We start from the raw sequence: 17,114 nt of genomic DNA, 5'->3' as shown, positions 1-17,114 counted from the left end.
CTGGGGAGGTGTGAGCCCGCGCCCTCTCCCGATGGCAGGCAGACCCCTGCTCCCCGCGCGCTGGACGGCCCAGCACTCACAGGATGTCGCCCAGCTGCGCCAGCTGCTTCTCGGCCACTTGCCGCTCCTTCTGGGGGTCCCCATCCAGCTCCAGGAGGTCGTTCTCCCCGTACAGACTCCCCAGGCCCATGGTGCGCTTCGTTCTGCGGAACGCGAGGCTCAAGACCACCGGCACGGGCACCGGTCACCCCGGCAGCGCGGGCAGGACCACACCGGGCTGTGCCTCACCTGTAATCCTGGATCTGCTCCTGGATCTCGGGCATCACCATCTCCTGAGCCTCAAAGAGGGCGGCTCGGACATCGTCCCCGTTCCGCAGGCGACTCTCTGGGGACGGGAGGGGACAGTCGGGGTCACCAACCGCGCTCAGCTTGCGAGGACGGGCCCCAGGGCAGAGGCTGCAGGACCCCGCTGGCCTCCCCCCACCACAGCACAGCCCCCTTGTGAGCTTCTGCTCCCCCAAACTGGGGCAACCTGTCTCCCATTTTGCACACCCAGGCTCATAACACCTTTTAAATACCTCGGATGTGTTTAGAAGATGCATGGATGAGGTTCTAAGGGCCATGGGTTTGTGCCAGTGTTGGGTTAATGGTTGGACTCTATCTTAAAGACCTTTTACAATCAAAATTATCCTATGGTTCTATAAGAAGATCCCCAGGACTGAGCTGGGCAGAGCTCAGGAGCCCCAGCCCCAGTGTTGGGTTAATGGCTGGACTCTATCTTAATGATATTTTCCAATCAAAACGATTCTATGATTGTATAAGAAGACCCCCAGGACCGAGCTGGGCAGCGCTCAGGAGCCCCAGCCCCAAACCTCTTGGAGGGCGATAGGGATAAGAACAGAGGGGGAGCTGCTCAACCCCTTCAACGAGTCCTGCTGAGGTCCTTTGAGACCACAACCAACAGCCCTTCTTCAGGACAAAGGTGCTGGTGACACCGGTGCTCCGGGTGCCGCGGCACAGGAGCTGGAGCCGCACTCACCAATCTCGGTCAGGAGCTGCTCCGACACCTTCACACGCAGAGGCTGGGGAAGGAAGGCAAAGAACAGCTCAGTGGGGCTGGAAGGAGCTGGGAACCCCTACAGAGGGATCTGGATTGCTGGGCTGAGGCCAATTGTCTGAGCTCAACAAGGCCAAGTGCTGGGTCCTGCGCTTGGGTCACAACAACCCCATGGACACTGAAGGATGGGGAAGAGCGGCTGGAAAAGGAGCTGGGGGTGTTGGTGATGGGCTGAACGTGAGCCAAGAGGCCACAGCATCCTGGCTGGTGCCAGCACTGGTGTGGCCAGCAGGGACTGGGCAGTGACCGAACCTGTGCTGGGAATGGGGAGGACAAACCATGAATCCTGGGGGCAGTTTTGGGCCCCTCACACCAAGAAAGGCCTTGAGGTGCTGGAGCGAGTGGAGAGAAGGGAACGGAGCTGGTAAGGGGCTGGAGCACAAGGGTGATGGAGCGGCTGAGGGAGCTGGGGGTTCAGCTGGAGAACAGGAGCTGAGGGGAGACCTTCTGATCTCTGAACTGCCTGAAAGGAGCTTGGAGCCAGGGGGGTCGGGCTCTGCTCCCCAGGAACAAGCGCCAGGAGCAGAGGAAACGGCCTCAAGTTGCGCCAGGGGAGGTTGAGGTTGGATTTAGGAACAATTTCTTCCCCAAAGGGCTGTGGGGCATTGAACAGGCTGCCCAGGGCAGTGCTGGAGTCACCATCCCTGGAGGGCTGGACAGACGGACACGAGGTTCTCAGGACACGGGGCAGGGACAGGGGTGGGGAACAGTTGGATTCGATGATCTTGAGGGGCTTTTCCAACCAAAGGGATTCTGTGATTCTATGAATATGCCACACACCAGAGCCACATTCAAACCAGCCCTGTGCTCCGGCATCATTGCCCTACAGTGATTCTGCAGCTGGAAAAGCAAGAGCTGGGAGACTCATGCACCCGGCACCCAAACCCAACTCGGAGCAGCGCAATGTGAAACTGCTCCCTCCAAAGGGACACGAGGTCCAGGAGCAGGAATGGGAGCACCCAGTGCCAGGTCCCTCCTCTCCTCCCTGCACCCAGCGCCGGGGCAGCCGCGGTTGTGCAACGCTCGCGGCCGTGCCTTACGCAACCAGCCACACAGGGGAACCAGCGGCAACAGAGCAACATCAGTGGTAAAAACACCATTAAAACACCCATCCCTGTGCGAGGGACATGAGAGGCAATGGCGGCTTTTCCAGCGGAGCCCTGTGTCCTGCCCTTACCGCGTTCCTGTCCAGGAAGATGTTCCAGATGTCCTTTCCCAAGAGGCGGGAATCCTTGCTGGCCGTCTGCTGGCAAACGTCCACGCACAAGTAGAAGAGCTGCAAGGAGGGGAGAGAAGAGGTGGGCAGCAAAGGAGAAGAGAGGTTTAGAAGCAGGAACCTGAAAGGCTCAGCAAAGCGGTGCCCGTAGGGTCACAAAATGGGGTCTGGGGAGGGCAGCGCCGCACGGTTGTGCTGGGGAGGAAGAGGAGGAAGCGCAACCGTGCCCGGTGCTTCCCTCCTGTGCGTGGGGAAACCGCTGCCTGGTGTGGGCAGCGGCACCAGCAGCGCCGCCCCGCGCCCACCCCGGGAGGGGACGGCACCGAACGTGCCGCCCCGTCCGCGTCCCTCCCCGCGCCGCTCCTGTCCCTTACCAGGGGGCTGGGGTCCGCCTGGGAGAAGATGTAGCGCAGGAAAACCCCCAGGTGTGCCGGCCGGGATTTCAGCTTGGCCAGGTCCTGGAAGAGCGAGTCGCTCTGCGCCCACGGGGACCCCGAGGAGGAAAAGCCCGTTAGGATGGAACTGAATCAACTCGTCTGCATCAGCAGTGGGGAAAACCCCCAGCTCCCGCACCCCGCTCCTCACCCCAACCGCACATTTGCCGCCTCACAACCAGCCAGGCCCTGGGGGTCCCCTGGGAGGATTTCAAAACGCCACTGGGTGCCAGGACCCACGTGGGAAGGGGACAGTCCTGTCCCCTAGGGAGTGGGGACAAAAGCCAAGAATACTTGGGACGCCGTTACCTCGTTATTGAAATATCCCGGCTCGTAATCCTCCTCCGGCGCGATGATGTGGGCTCGTCCTGGCCGGTCTAAGCCCTGCGGGGCACAGGGGACAGAGTTTGTGAGGGGGACGCCTTGGTCGTCCCTGTAGCACCCACCCTACCGGCTCCTGAGGGAGGCTCGGGCCAGGTCTGGGGTGCTGGTGACAGCCAGAACGTGAGCCAGAGGGTGCCCAGTGGCCAAGAGGCCACCAGCATCCTGGCTGGTACCAGCACTGGTGTGGCCAGCAGGACCGGGGCAGCGACCGTCCCTGTGCCAAACTTTGAATCCTGGGGGCAGTTTTGGGCCCCTCACACCAAGAAAGGCCTTGAGGTGCTGGAGTGAGTGGAGAGAAGGGAACGGAGCTGGTGAGGGGCTGGAGCACAAGGGTGATGGGAGCAGCTGAGGGAGCTGGGGGGTTCAGCTGGAGAACAGGAGCTGAGGGGAGACCTTCTGATCTCTGAACTGCCTGAAAGGAGCTTGGAGCCAGGGGGGGTCGAGCTCTGCTCCCCAGGAACAAGCGCCAGGAGCAGAGGAAACGGCCTCAAGTTGCGCCAGGGGAGGTTGAGGTTGGATCTGGGAACAATTTCTTCCCCAAAGGGCTGTGGGGCATTGAACAGGCTGCCCAGGGCAGTGCTGGAGTCACCATCCCTGGAGGGCTGGACAGACGGACATGAGGTTCTCAGGACACGGGGCAGTGCCGGGGTGGGGAATGGTTGGACTCGAAGATCTTGAGGGGCTTTTCCAACCAAAATGATTCTCTGACTCTATGACCAGTCCAGCACCCTCCAGCCGCCCCAGCGGTGCCGTGAGACCCCTGCAGAGCCCAGCCCACCTGCTCGGCCGCGGGGGCGAAGGGGGTGTCGGATCCCTGCCGGCGATGGTGCTGGAACAGGCGGGCGGTGATGACCGGGGAGGTGCGCGGGCTGTCCAGGCCGTGGTCGGAGAGGACGGAGTTGCGGCTCAGGGAGATCTGCTGGGGACAGCAGGACAGGTGTCAGGGGACACGGGGACAGCCGTGCTGCCGCTCACCCACCCCCGCAGACGCGCTCGGGGCCATCTGAGAGCAGCTTCCAGGTCAGAGATGGGCACAGGGAACTCCGAAACCCCACAAACCCTCTGGTGGCCCCACTTTATGATTGGGACCACAAGTCAGCACCTCAAGTCCCCTCCATGTGAGGGGCAGTCACGCCACGTTAAGCTTTACAAGCCCAAGAACTTCAGAGCTGAGACGACGTTACAAGGAACTCAGCTCGTTCAGATGGCCAACGAATCAGGTCCTTGACCCCCAAGGATGAGCTGACTCATCCATCCGGGCTTTTCTCCCCATTCCCAGGCACAGCAGAAGCTGGGGGCTCCCCGCTCTCACCTCGCTCACGGAGGGGAACCGCTCCGGCCCCGACTCCAACCCGCTGTCACCGTCCTGCGAGTCCAGGGACAGGCGTCCTGGGAGCGGAGCAGAGAATGACCCACGTGTCCAAGAGACGGGGACGCAGGGTCGGTCCCAACCAGCGGCACAACTCACCTTCCGCTGCCCTGAAACCGGCCGGGCCGGAGTCGCCGCCTGGCCGCCCCAAATCCTGCAAGGCGAGGGGGTGAGTTGGATCAGCAGGATGTTCCCCGGCACACAGGGACACATGGGGACACGGGGACAGCCGCAGCGGCTCCCACCCAGCACAGATGTTGGAAATAGCGGTGTCCCCGCTGCCATGCCCGCTGCCTCGGGAGGGTGTCCCATGGGGAGCCACGAGGGCGCTCAGACCCCAGCGTGTCCCACGTACCACGGAGCCACCGGTCTCCTGGAGGATCTTGAGCTGGAGCTGGCTGACCCGCCGGCGCGCTCCCTCGATCTGCTCCTCCACGGCGCTGCCCGGGTTTCGGCTGTAGGCCTCGCAGAAGCGCTGAGCGGAGGGACGAGAGGGGACGATGACACCGGGACAGCAGCGAGGCCGCTCCGCTGCAGCTCCGCGCAAAAGAGCCACCGCCGTACCTGTAACTCGGCCTCCTCCTGCCGCAGCATGTTCCGGAGAATCTGCGTCGCGTGCTTCTGGACTTCAGGGTCCTGTAATTTGGGATGGGTGCAAAGACATGGGGTGAGCTTTGTCCTCCTCCCCGCACGACGTCCCGCTCTGTCCCACGTCACCTGGAGCGGACAGTGGGGTTTGGTACCTGCAAGGGCTTGGGGTCGGTGATGCGCTGCGGCGGGGGGAGCGGCGGCGGCGGAGGCGGCGGGGGACAGGCGGGGGTGACACGGGGACCCCCCGATGTGCTCACATCTTGCTGAGAGCCAGAGAGCCCCACCGAGGGAGGGGGGGAGCCCAGGAGGGTCAGAGCGACGTAAGCGCCGGCTGCAAAAATATGGGAGTGGGAAAGTGAGAGAGACTCCCCATTACGCACTCTCTTGACTTAAAACATTGAGCGGGCATCGTGGTATTGTGGGGGGCACATCCCTGTCCCTACAGCACCTCTGCTGTGTTGGGTGCCTGCGAAAACTCAAGGGAAGAACCAAGACAGATTTTCCCCTCTTTTCCCCCAAATCCTCCCAATTCATCCACAGCACCCGGGCGCGATGGAGGGGGCAGCTGGCTAGGGGTTCAACCCCAGGTTGCAGTGTAAGTTGGGAATGAGCTGTTGGAGCAGTGAAAAGGGAGCTGGGGGTCCTGGGGCCAGCAGGGTGAGCATGAGCCAGCACTGGGCCCTTGTGGCCAGGAAGCCAATGGGACCTGGGGTGGGTTAGAAGGGGGTGCTCAGTGGGTCAGAGAGGTTCTCCTGCCCCTCTGCTCTGCCCTGGGGAGACCACACCTGGAATCTTGTGTCCAGTTGTGGCCCCTCAGCTCCAGAAGGACAGGGAACTGCTGGAGAGAGTCCAGCGCAGCCACCAAGATGCTGGAGGGAGTGGAGCATCTCCCGTGTGAGGAAAGGCTGAGGGAGCTGGGGCTCTGGAGCTGGACAAGAGGAGACTGAGGGGGGACTCATTGCTGGGGATCAAGATGGAAAGGGGCAGTGTCAGGAGGATGGAGCCAGGCTCTGCTGGGTGACACCCAGTGACAGGACAAGGGGCAATGGGTGCAAACTGGAACACAGGAGGTTCCGCTGGAAGATGAGAAGCAACTTGTTGGGGGTGAGGGTGGCAGAGCCTGGCCCAGGCTGCCCAGGGAGGTTGTGGAGTCTCCTTCTCTGCAGACATTCAAACCCCCTGGACCCCTTCCTGTGGAACCTCAGCTGGGTGTTCCTGCTCCGGGGGGATTGCACTGGATGAGCTTCCCAGGTCCCTCCAACCCCTTTCACTGTCATTCTGCGATAGCGGGTGCCGGTCACCCATGGGGAGGAGAAGCCGCAGCTCCCTTGGCCGTACTCACACTTGATCAACTTCACCACCTCGAGGTGCGAGCTGTTGGTCACCATGGTGCCGTTCACCTGCAGACGGGAGAGGGGTCGCTCAGGGTGGGGGGGGCAGGGAGAAGCGGCGGGGCCGATGGCCAGGGGTGCTCACCTTGATGATGCGGTCCCCCTCCTGCACCCCGGCTTTCATGGCCGCTCCCCCTGCGACACAGGGAGGAGAGACGGACGTCAGGCGGGACGGAAGGACAGCAGACAGGGGATCCCGCCTGCTGGTCCCAGATCGCCCTGGCAGTGCCGGGGGGACACGGGGACCACCGGGCGTGAATTCCCCCCGTGGGGACCGAGTTGCGGGTGCACCCGGACAAGCCCCTCGCTGCTCACCCAGCCAGGGCACAGCCTTTTCCCCCCATCTCAGGACAAACAAGGGGACCTCAACTTGTCACCCGCACCCCGGGACGGCTCCGATGCACCCAGAGCCACCAGGTGCATGGAGCCAAAGGCAGGAGCTCTGCCTCCGCTCCCCCTGCCTGCTCCTTAACACAATACAGGATAAATTCACTTCTCCCAAAGCCAAAACCGAGAGGAAAAAGTTTCCATGAGGTTCAAGTCCAAGCCAAGGCTCTGAGACACGGCAGCCAGCTCTAAGACTGGAAAGTACATCGGATTATTTGGATTCTTTCGGCTTTACGGCCTCGTTATTAGCAAACGAACAGAGCTGGGAAGGAGGGGAGGGGGCTCCTGGTTGTGCTGTACCCCCCATGCATCCCGGGGCCGAGGGGGCCGGTGCGGGGGGGTCCCCAGAGCTCCAGCTGCAGGGCAGCCACCCCAGCACACCCTGCAATCTTGCAGCCTCTTCCCTTTCCTATATCCTCATTTTTCCTGGCTTTCGGGCGAGCGGGGGGAAGGGGGAGGAGGTGGGAACATCCGCTGTAAAATAAGCAGCTCATTGTCTATTTAAATTGCTGCTCCCGGCCCTGCCACCCCGCAAAGTCATTATACGGCGAAACCAGCGGCGTGTCCTGCAGCGCAGTGCCAAGAGTTGATCGCGAGGGAACCCCCCACCCACCCATCGGCTCCCCGGGGTGTAGAAGAACAGGGTGAAGCTCCCCAAAACCACCTTCTTTCCCTCAGCAACCACGTTGTGGCGGAAACCCCAAAGCAGCCACGTTTAGGGTGAAAACCCCCTTTCTGCTGTGTTTTCGCGGCTCCGAGCGAGTGAGGGGAGCCCCGAGAACCTCCCGCCCCCCCTTACCCAGCCCCCTTTACCTGGCCGCACCGACTGCACCAGGACGACGCGGTCCCCGCTGACGGTGAAGCCGAAGCCATGCTGGTCCTTCTGGATGATGACGCAGCGCTGGACCAGACCTGCGGAGGGATGGGAGGGAGAACCAGTGAGGCTGCGAGCCTGGGGTGGGCGCCTGGCTTGTTGGGACCCCATTATTCCCAGAATGAGAGAATCACAGGTGGTTTGGGTTGAGGGGACTTTCAAAGCGCCCCCCAGGGACATCTCCACCAGCTCAGGGTGCTCAGACCCCGTCCAGCCTGGCCTGGGATGTCTCCAGGGATGGTTCAGCCACCACCTCTCTGGGTACCTGGGCCAGGCTCTCACCACCCTCAGGGCAACAATTTCATTCCATCCAGCCTCAATCTTTCAATTTAAAACCATCACCCCTTGTCCTATCACAACAGACCCTGCTCAAAATCTGTCCCCATCTTTAAGTCCGGAAAGGCCACACTAAGGTCTCCCCAGAGCTTCTCTTCTCCAGCTGAACACCCCAGCTCTCCCATCCTGTCCCCAGCAGAGCTGCTCCAGCCTCGGATCATTCCTGGGCTCCTCTGGTCCCTCTCCAGCAGCTCCATGTGTGTCTGTGCTGGGGACCCAGAGCTGGACGTGGTGCCTGGAGCAGAGGGGACAATGCCCTCCCTCCACCCGCTCCCACGGGGCTGGTGACACAGCCCAGGACACAGTTGGTGTCTGGGCTGCCAGCCCACATGGCCAGGTCATGTCCAGCTTTGATCCCCCAGCACCCCAAGTCCTTCTCCACGGGGTTCCTGTCCACCCCTCCATCCCCAGCCTGGATGGACACTGGGGCTGCCCTGGAACAGGTGGAGTCGCCATCCCTGGAGGGGCTAAAAGGCGTTTAGACACATTCCCAGGACACGGGTTAGTGCTGGACTTGGGTTAGGCTGTGGTTGGACTCGATGATCCTGAGCGTCTGTCAACTGAAATGATTCTACTCCTAGTCTAGTCTAGTCTACTTCCATTCTAGCCTAATTCTATTCTATTCTATTCTATTCTAGTCTAATTCTATTCTATTCTATTCTATTCTATTCTATTCTATTCTATTCTATTCTATTCTATTCTATTCTATTCTATTCTATTCTATTCTATTCTATTCTATTCTATTCTATTATTTTACTCTATTGTGTGACCCACGTGCCAACTGAAATGATTCTACTCCTATCCTATCCTATCCTATCCTATCCTATCCTATCCTATCCTATCCTATCCTACCCTACCCTATCCTATCCTATCCTACCCTATCACATCCCATTCCATCCCATCCTGTGACCCAGGTGCAGGACCTTGCACTTGGCCTTGTGGAACCTCATGAGGTTGGCACAGCCCCACTCCTCCAGCTTGCCCAGGTCCCTCCGGATGGATCCCATCCCTCAGGTGTGTCCCCCGCACCGCTCACCTTGGTGCCACCCGCAAAGCCGCTGAGGGTGCCCTCGATCCCACTCTGTGTCACTGATAAAGATTTACAGAAGGGTCCTGCCCTCCCCAGGCACGTGCAGCTTGGGTGGCTCTGGGTGCCACCAAGGGGCAGAGGAAACTGTCCCCAAGGACTGCGGTGGCTGGCAAGTGCCACCAAGCTCCCCAGGCGCACAGGGGAGGAAGAGGAGCGGAGGAGGGGGCAGGGAAACCCACCTGTGGTTTCAGAGGAGTCCGAGGGCTGGCGGCGGTGCCCGGGAGACCTGCGCTCTGCCGACGAGTCTCCCAGGGACGACAGGCTGCTCAACCTGCCGAGGAGGAGGAGGGCACGTCAGCGAGGGGGCGGCTGGACGGAGCCACGGCCACGACCGGGACAGCTGGACAGAGCCACGGCTGGGACCGGGACGGCTGGATGGAGCCACGGCCACGACTGGGACGGCTGGACAGAGCCACGGCCGGGACTGGGACCGCTGGACGGAGCCACGGCCACGACCGGGACGGCTGGATGGAGCCACGGTTGGGACTGGGATGGTTGGACAGAGCCACAGCCGGGACCGGGACCGGGACCACTGGACGGAGCCACGGCCACGACCAGGACCGCTGGACAGAGCCATGGCCACAACCAGGACGGCTGGACGGAGCCACGGTTGGGACTGGGATGGCTGGACAGAGCCACAGCTGGGACCGGGACTGCTGGACGGAGCCACGGCCATTACCGGGATGGCTGGACAGAACCACAGCCAGGACTGGGATGGCTGGACAGAACCACAGAGCCACAGCTCCTTGTTTGGCTCAGGAAAACCAAACACACAGATCTGGAAGGTGACAGCAGCCAGCACAGGTAAGTGCTGCCTGTCCCCAAACCCACCTGTCCCCAAACCCACCTGTCCCCAAATCCACCTGTCCCCAAATCGCCGGTCCCCAAACCACCTGTTCCCAAACCCGCCTGTCCCCAAACCCACCTGTCCCCAAACCCACCTGTCCCCAAATCGCCGGTCCCCAAACCGCCTGTTCCCAAACCCGCCTGTCCCCAAACCCACCTGTCCACCAACCGCCTTGGGCAAACGCTCCTCTCCCTCAGCACCCAGAGCAGACCCCACTGGGGGTCAGGACCCTCATGCCGGGCGTTTGGTGGCGGGGGAGCCCCGGGTGCGTGGGGCGAGCAGCAAAGGTGCATCACGCAGTGCACACGGGATGGAGCTGAGCAGGTCTGGCCGGGCTGTGATGGGGCTGATGGACGGAGAGGCGTGAACAGCGAGGGACGGGTGAGCGAAAGACAGACGGACAACGGACAGCTGACAGTCCTCCCCTGTTGCTGCCGCTCGCTGGAAGCGCAGCAAGGCTCTGGATGCGGGATCGGTGCACGGGCTGGGACACAGGGAGGGGGGGACACATCCGCATGGCTCTTTTGACCCCCACCATTTATTCTCCAGTGAAAGCGGCTCCAGAGAAGCCAAGGCCAACGGTGGCCATCGGGCACTGAACCTGGCGGTGCCGGCAGGAGCACCTGGGAAGACTCAGCCCCTCACCCCTCCTTGGTGGCCCAAACCGGCTCCATCCACACCCCCGGGGTCCCGCGGTGCTGCCGCCCCCTCCGTGATCCCACGGGATGCTCGATTCTGTCCTCCCGTCCCGCCTCCTCCAAACCAACCCCCCCGGCTCTCCCTGGTTGGGCAGGGTTGGGGTGGGGGGGTCACAAAGCGAGAGGGGACGAGCAGCCGGTGTCTGCCTCACCCCGAGGGCTGCAGTGAGCCAGAGCGGGATGAGAGCGCCACGGCGCTTACCTGGGCAGGTGAGGCTGCCGGGGGGGACACAAACCGGCAGTGGTGGCACAAGGGACACCCAGAGGCCAGCGTGCAGGGACGGGATGGTGAGGACACAAATCATGAGGCAGAGGCGTGAAATAACCCATTGGGGAGGGTGGGGGGACCCAAAAACACCCCCCGGCGTCCAGCACGGCCCCAGAGCGCCCACCGGGCTCAGAGCTGAATTCAAGGGGGTAAATCACCCTCCTGGCTTCACCAATGACGATGAGGAGGGGGAGGCAGCATCACCCTCCTGGGGAGGGGACAGACACCCCCCGGCAAACCCCCACCCGCCCCAAAAACCATCTGTGCTGAACCCAGCCCAGTCTCACTGCAGGACCATGGAGCCCCGGCAGTGTGTCCCCCAAACCAGGCCATGGGGCGGCAAAGACACAGCTGTAGCCACATGGCCCCGCCGTCGGAGCCGCTTCCCGAGCCGTAACGGCTCCTTCCCCCTCCAGGACGGGAATATCCGACACAACTACGAGGAAACACCGCACTGAAGGCTGCCTGGGTCACCTTAATCCAGCCGTTATGCCGTAGTATAATTACTTGATTACAGAGGGGGGATAACACAGGACCTCAGCAGGATGGAGCCCGCGCGTGGTCACTGCACTGCGGGGAGGGGGACACGGCCAACACATCCCCAACAGCTCCCTGGGAGCTGGGGACGGGGCTGGCACCGCTCCCCCGTTGCAGCGGGGATCCGGGGCAGCGGCTCCTCCGCCGGGGAGGATTAACCCGCGGGATGACCCGGCAGCAGGCGCGGGGTCCCGGCGCAGGATCGTTGCCTGCACCCACCCACTGTCATTAAGTCTCTTCGTTAGGGAAGCTCCCCGGTGAACGACGGCACCACAGCTGAGTCCCCAGCCCAACATGGGGGGACAATGACACCGTGTCCGCCTCGGACCCCGTTTCCGTCCCCGGCCGGAGGAGCCGGGCCAGCGCTGGCTTATTGCCGTCTAAAAGAGGCGGTTAATTCGGCTTTGCATAAGCTCCTAATTGACTTACGGAGAGCCAAAACATGCCATTTTAAACCAAATGCTGCCAGCTTGACAGAGACCTGACCCCGGCGTTGTTTCCAGCCGGGGAAGCTCCTTTCGGTGCCGCGAAAGATCCATTATCCCAAAAACTATAATTCCAGAGCCCTTGTGCGATGCCCGAACCCTGCGACCGCCCCAGGTCCCCTGGTCCTGGCTCCGAACCAGCACCTCGGGTGCTTTGGAGCTTTCTGCTCTGAGGTTATTTTCCCCGATTTTGGCTAAACTGAGGGAGTGTGGTCTGGATGAGCGGGAGGTGAGGTGACTGCGAACTGGCTGAAGGGAAGAAGCCAGAGAGTGGTGGTCAATGGGGCAGAGTCCAGTTGAGGCCTGGATCCAGCGCAGTGGTGGAGCTGGGGGTCCTGGGGACAGCAGGGTGAGCATGAGCCAGCACTGGGCCCTTGTGGCCAGGAAGCCAATGGGACCTGGGGTGGGTTAGAAGGGGGTGCTCAGTGGGTCAGAGAGGTTCTCCTGCCCCTCTGCTCTGCCCTGGGGAGACCACACCTGGAATATTGTGTCCAGTTGTGGCCCCTCAGCTCCAGAAGGACAGGGAACTGCTGGAGAGAGTCCAGCGCAGCCACCAAGATGCTGGAGGGAGTGGAGCATCTCCCGTGTGAGGAAAGGCTGAGGGAGCTGGGGCTCTGGAGCTGGAGAAGAGGAGACTGAGGGGGGACTCATTGCTGGGGATCAAGATGGAAAGGGGCAGTGTCAGGAGGATGGAGCCAGGCTCTGCTGGGTGACACCAGTGACAGGACAAGGGGCAATGGCTGCAAACTGGAACACAGGAGGTTCCGCTGGAAGATGAGAAGCAACTTGTTGGGGGTGAGGGTGGCAGAGCCTGGCCCAGGCTGCCCAGGGAGGTTGTGGAGTCTCCTTCTCTGCAGACATTCAAACCCCCTGGACCCCTTCCTGTGGAACCTCAGCTGGGTGTTCCTGCTCCGGGGGGATTGCACTGGATGAGCTTTCCAGGTCCATTCAACCCCTCACACTCTGTCATTCTGTGATTTATCTCCTCCCATGTCTCCAAACATCACTGTGATCCTAGTTCTAAAGAGAAAGCGTTTTACAAACAGCGGAGCCCACACCGGCACAACTGGAAACCTTTAGCGGTGCGGCCCGTCGGAAAAGCCGCGAAAGCAAAGAGAAATAGAGATGGAAAAAAGGATCGAGAAACCCAACTCGGAAAGGGAAATCGGTGTCTTGGTGGGATGCTGCTGGCAACTGAGTCATCGCTTCCACCGCGGCCCGGCGCTGCGGTAGCCCCGGGATTACCCAGCGCCTCCCGTGCCAAACGCTGCCGCCGGCCGATGGGCCGGTTTCGCACGCTGGTATTCTGGGGACAGGAAGGAAGGAATTTCAGCGCAAAAAAAAGCATTAAAAACATTAAAATGATTCAGCTTCCTCCCCTTCCCCCTCCCCGCGGAGGGAAAACGCCGCGGCCGGGCCGCTGGAGCCGCTCCAGCCTCGCGGAGGAAAGCGGCCGTGCCGGGGATGCGCGGCCACCGGGACGTCCCCCTGCAGCCGGGTCCGTGTCCCCGCGGTTCAACCCTCGTTTTACGGATGGGTCGAGGTGCAAAGCTGCACGGTGACACATCGGGGGAGCTCGTAACGATGCGTCTGCCCCTCGGTTTGTACAGATTTAAACCTTCCCAGGGTGCCGCTAGCAAATGAAATAAAGGGGGAAAATGTAATTTCTCAACATCCTGGGCTCCCTGCGATGACACCCGCACAGAGTGAGAGTGACAGGGGTTGGAGGGACCTGCAAAGCTCATCCAGTGCAATCCCCCCGGAGCAGGAACACCCAGCTGAGGTTCCACAGGAAGGGGTCCAGGGGGTTTGAATGTCTGCAGAGAAGGAGACTCCACAGCCTCCCTGGGCAGCCTGGGCCAGGCTCTGACACCCTCACCCCCAACAAGTTGCTTCTCATCTTCCAGCGGAACCTCCTGTGTTCCAGTTTGCACCCATTGCCCCTTGTCCTGTCACTGGTGTCACCCAGCAGAGCCTGGCTCCATCCTCCTGACACTGCCCCTTTCCATCTTGATCCCCAGCAATGAGTCCCCCCTCAGTCTCCTCTTCTCCAGCTCCAGAGCCCCAGCTCCCTCAGCCTTTCCTCACACGGGAGATGCTCCACTCCCTCCAGCATCTTGGTGGCTGCGCTGGACTCTCTCCAGCAGTTCCCTGTCCTTCTGGAGCTGAGGGGCCACAACTGGACACAAGATTCCAGGTGTGGTCTCCCCAGGGCAGAGCAGAGGGGCAGGAGAACCTCTCTGACCCACTGAGCACCCCCTTCTAACCCACCCCAGGTCCCACTGGCTTCCTGGCCACAAGGGACCAGTGCTGGCTCATGCTCACCCTGCTGGCCCCAGGACCGCACACCAAACCGCATTTAAACCCTGGATCCCGCCAGCGACTTCCACAGCAGACCAGGGGATTCTGCAAAAGCTTTGTTTCAATTAAGACCTTTAATTAAATGGGGGGAACCAAATGCCCAGCGCTGGTTGGCGGGTGGCGCGGAGGCTGCGCTCCCCATGTTCCTAATCGCCCGTGTGCTCTGGATTTTCGCAATGCCAATTCCCCACGGGGAAGAAGCGGCGGCCGAGCGCGGGGACGGCCGTGATTTCGGGCAGTTCTGCAAAATTCAACGCGTTTCCAGTCTCACCGGGGTTGCTGGGCGAGCGGGGAGGTTGATACCACCCTGGTTGGGGCGAGAAGCCCCAAACTGCCCCATAGCATCTCCAAAGGGGCAGTGGGAGACCCTAAAGACCCCCTGATCCACTCCCCATGCTGGCTGTGGAGCTACCGAGCAGGGTCGAACCGGGGAGGGACGAGGGAGGTAAAGACGGTGCGAGGAAGTATTTATACCTTAATTAGATAATGTCTGCAAAGCACTTTGCGCACCACTCCGCTCCATAAATCCCGGGTATCGTGACGGCCGGCGGCAAAGTTAGGCCGGATCAGCGGCAACGCCGCGCACCACGAGCTCTTTGCTCCCACTAAACCGCGGTTCACAGGCCTGCGAGAAACCACGGCGGGGAAAGCGGAGCCGCGATCCGAATCCCCCGCGAAGGAAGACGCAGGGCCCGGCTTCCCCGGGCACGCCGAGCGCTGTAATTAATCATTAACGGTGCCGCTCGCCTCCTGGCAAAGCCGGACTGGCGGAGCTGGTTTGGCTGGCACTGACGGCGCTTGTAGGGTGCGAGACCTGTAGCAGCAAGCGAGATACGGAATAACCTGCCCCAAAGGGATGGGTTTTATTTCCACAACCTGCGTCCTAAACAGGCGCCGCGCATCCCGCGGCGGGAGGACCGAAACCACAGGAAAACCAGAGGTCGGAGAGCGGCGACCAAACCCACCTACAATCGCATCCCCGCTGGCCGCTGATGCTCCTCAAACCGGGGGAGAAGCACTGGTGGGCGCCCCGCGCGCCCCAAAGCCATCACTGGCTCGGTGGCCACGGGGAAACCAGAGGGGGCTGCCGGTGCGTTTTGGGGGGAAAAGTCCCCATGTTAACCCATTTTCCAGCGGTTTTGCTCCCGAAGAGCTGCGCCACCCGGCAGCGAGCGGCTCCGGCTCGGCCGGGGCACTTGAGGCGCTGACCTTAAAGAGCGCGGCTATTTAAAGAGCACAGAAGCCCTAAGCCCGGCAATGACGCCTCGTGGCTCCCGAGGCCGGGCAGTGAGAACGGGGCGGCGCGGCCCCACCGCTTCCCCACCCGGGATGGGGCCGAAATGCAGCACTTCTGCAATATCTGCTGCTGTGAAAGGCAAAGCCCCATCACCAGGCCTTGTGTCCGGGTTCTCCGGCTAATGAAGAGTTGGCCATAGGGCAAGCGCAGCCGTGGTTGCGCTCTGGCCGCTCTTCTCCCGGAGCGGGATGGCGAGGGAGCTCCACCCGCAGGTGCCAACGGGCGTCCCAAACCACCCCCCGGCACCGCCAGCATCAATGCCGCCTGCCAGGGATGTCACCAGGGATGTCACCAGGGATGTCACCGGCGCACCGCGGTGTCCCCAGCCCGCTCCGTCTGGGAATCAAAACCTCATTTTGGGCGCAGAGCCACGCCAACGGCACAACGGGACGAGGGGCTGCCGGCGCTGGATCCGCCGTGCCGGGGACACCGGGAGCAAACCCCACCGCCCGCTCAGCCCCGGGCGGACGGGCGCAATCTGTCTCCGTCCCTCAGGTCACCACAGAAGCGAACGGGGTGTTTTGGGGCGTTGTTCCCCCCGCCGCGCCGCTCTGCTGAGGCCGCGGATGCAGACGGAGAGGTCCGAGCCCCTTCCCAGCTCCAAATGCCCGTGGAATCCATCTTCCCACGCGTGGAGCGGGGAACGCGCAGAACCGCTGCCCACCGGGGGCCACCGCGTCCCAGGCTGGGGGGGACAAGCGGGACCCCCGTGCCCATGGACAGAAACAACCACATCCCTCAATCAGCTTAATGACCTGCGAGGAACTGAGCCCTGGTGGGGGTAAGAGGGGAGCGCGATGCCCCTGCCACCCCAACCACTTAACCTCCCCCCCCCCCAAATAAATCTGGGTTCAAACTGAAGCTTTTGGGGGCAAAACGCTCCCGCAGCGCCTGGGGAAAGTTATTCAGCAGCGGAGGAACCCGGGTGTTTCCCCTCTGCTAATTTTGGCCACATTTTCCCGCTGGGGTGGGCCGGTTGAAGCCCAGCCGTGGGGAACGCTCACCATGGAGGGCCGGGCTGGGGGCGAGGAGGAGCGGGGGGCCCCGAGGGCCCGGCCCGCCCTCCCCAGACGGCGACTCTCACCCCGAGGCACTGATTTTTCGGTGGTTATCTGCTCTGCCGCAGGGTCCCTCTCCCCCCGGGGCTCCCCGGCCCCGCTCCCCCGCCAGCACCCGCCCCGAGGCCACGGGCGGCTGCGCCCCCCCCGGCCCGGCCCTCCCCGGCCCCCCGGTCCCCCCTACCTGTCGAGGGCCTGCGGAGGCCGCACGCTCATGGTGCCTCGCCCGCGGCCCCGCGGCGCTCAGGGCGCGGGGAGCCGCCGCCCCGCTCCGGCCGCCACCATCCCCGGCGGCTTCGGCGGCCTCGGCGGGGCCCGACCCCCCCGCTCGGGCGGTGATCCCGGCCCGGCTGGGCTCGGCGCGGCGGCGGCGG

The 17,114-nt window shown here is 62.3% G+C and overlaps 1 protein-coding gene across 8 annotated transcripts in view; it reads right to left on the bottom strand.

The window, feature by feature from the left end:
* ARHGEF11 (Rho guanine nucleotide exchange factor 11) overlaps positions 1 to 17,114 on the bottom strand; it is a 29,478-nt gene extending 12,364 nt beyond the window's left edge. For 4 of the 8 annotated variants that reach the window (XM_071800345.1, XM_071800340.1, XM_071800342.1 and 1 more), the window contains exons 1-17: positions 16,925 to 17,114; positions 9,369 to 9,460; positions 7,703 to 7,801; positions 6,588 to 6,637; positions 6,454 to 6,511; positions 5,264 to 5,442; positions 5,085 to 5,156; positions 4,876 to 4,995; positions 4,620 to 4,674; positions 4,464 to 4,540; positions 3,930 to 4,070; positions 3,077 to 3,151; positions 2,708 to 2,809; positions 2,295 to 2,393; positions 1,040 to 1,082; positions 289 to 385; positions 81 to 203 (exon numbers count right to left, since the gene is read on the bottom strand). In XM_071800345.1, coding sequence (XP_071656446.1) covers positions 81 to 203; positions 289 to 385; positions 1,040 to 1,082; positions 2,295 to 2,393; positions 2,708 to 2,809; positions 3,077 to 3,151; positions 3,930 to 4,070; positions 4,464 to 4,540; positions 4,620 to 4,674; positions 4,876 to 4,995; positions 5,085 to 5,156; positions 5,264 to 5,442; positions 6,454 to 6,511; positions 6,588 to 6,637; positions 7,703 to 7,801; positions 9,369 to 9,460; positions 16,925 to 16,956 — 1,514 coding nt within the window. In that variant the 5' untranslated portion in view covers positions 16,957 to 17,114. The remainder of the gene's footprint in view (positions 1 to 80; positions 204 to 288; positions 386 to 1,039; positions 1,083 to 2,294; positions 2,394 to 2,707; positions 2,810 to 3,076; positions 3,152 to 3,929; positions 4,071 to 4,463; positions 4,541 to 4,619; positions 4,675 to 4,875; positions 4,996 to 5,084; positions 5,157 to 5,263; positions 5,443 to 6,453; positions 6,512 to 6,587; positions 6,638 to 7,702; positions 7,802 to 9,368; positions 9,461 to 16,924) is intronic. The other 4 variants (XM_065857844.2, XM_071800341.1, XM_071800343.1 and 1 more) reach the window with 2 other exon arrangements.

Source organism: Patagioenas fasciata, chromosome 30 (genome assembly GCF_037038585.1).
Source record: "Patagioenas fasciata isolate bPatFas1 chromosome 30, bPatFas1.hap1, whole genome shotgun sequence".
NCBI classification, from domain to species: domain Eukaryota; kingdom Metazoa; phylum Chordata; class Aves; order Columbiformes; family Columbidae; genus Patagioenas; species Patagioenas fasciata.
The sequence above is the reverse complement of the archived record's forward strand: the minus strand, read 5'-3'. Positions and strand labels throughout refer to the sequence as shown.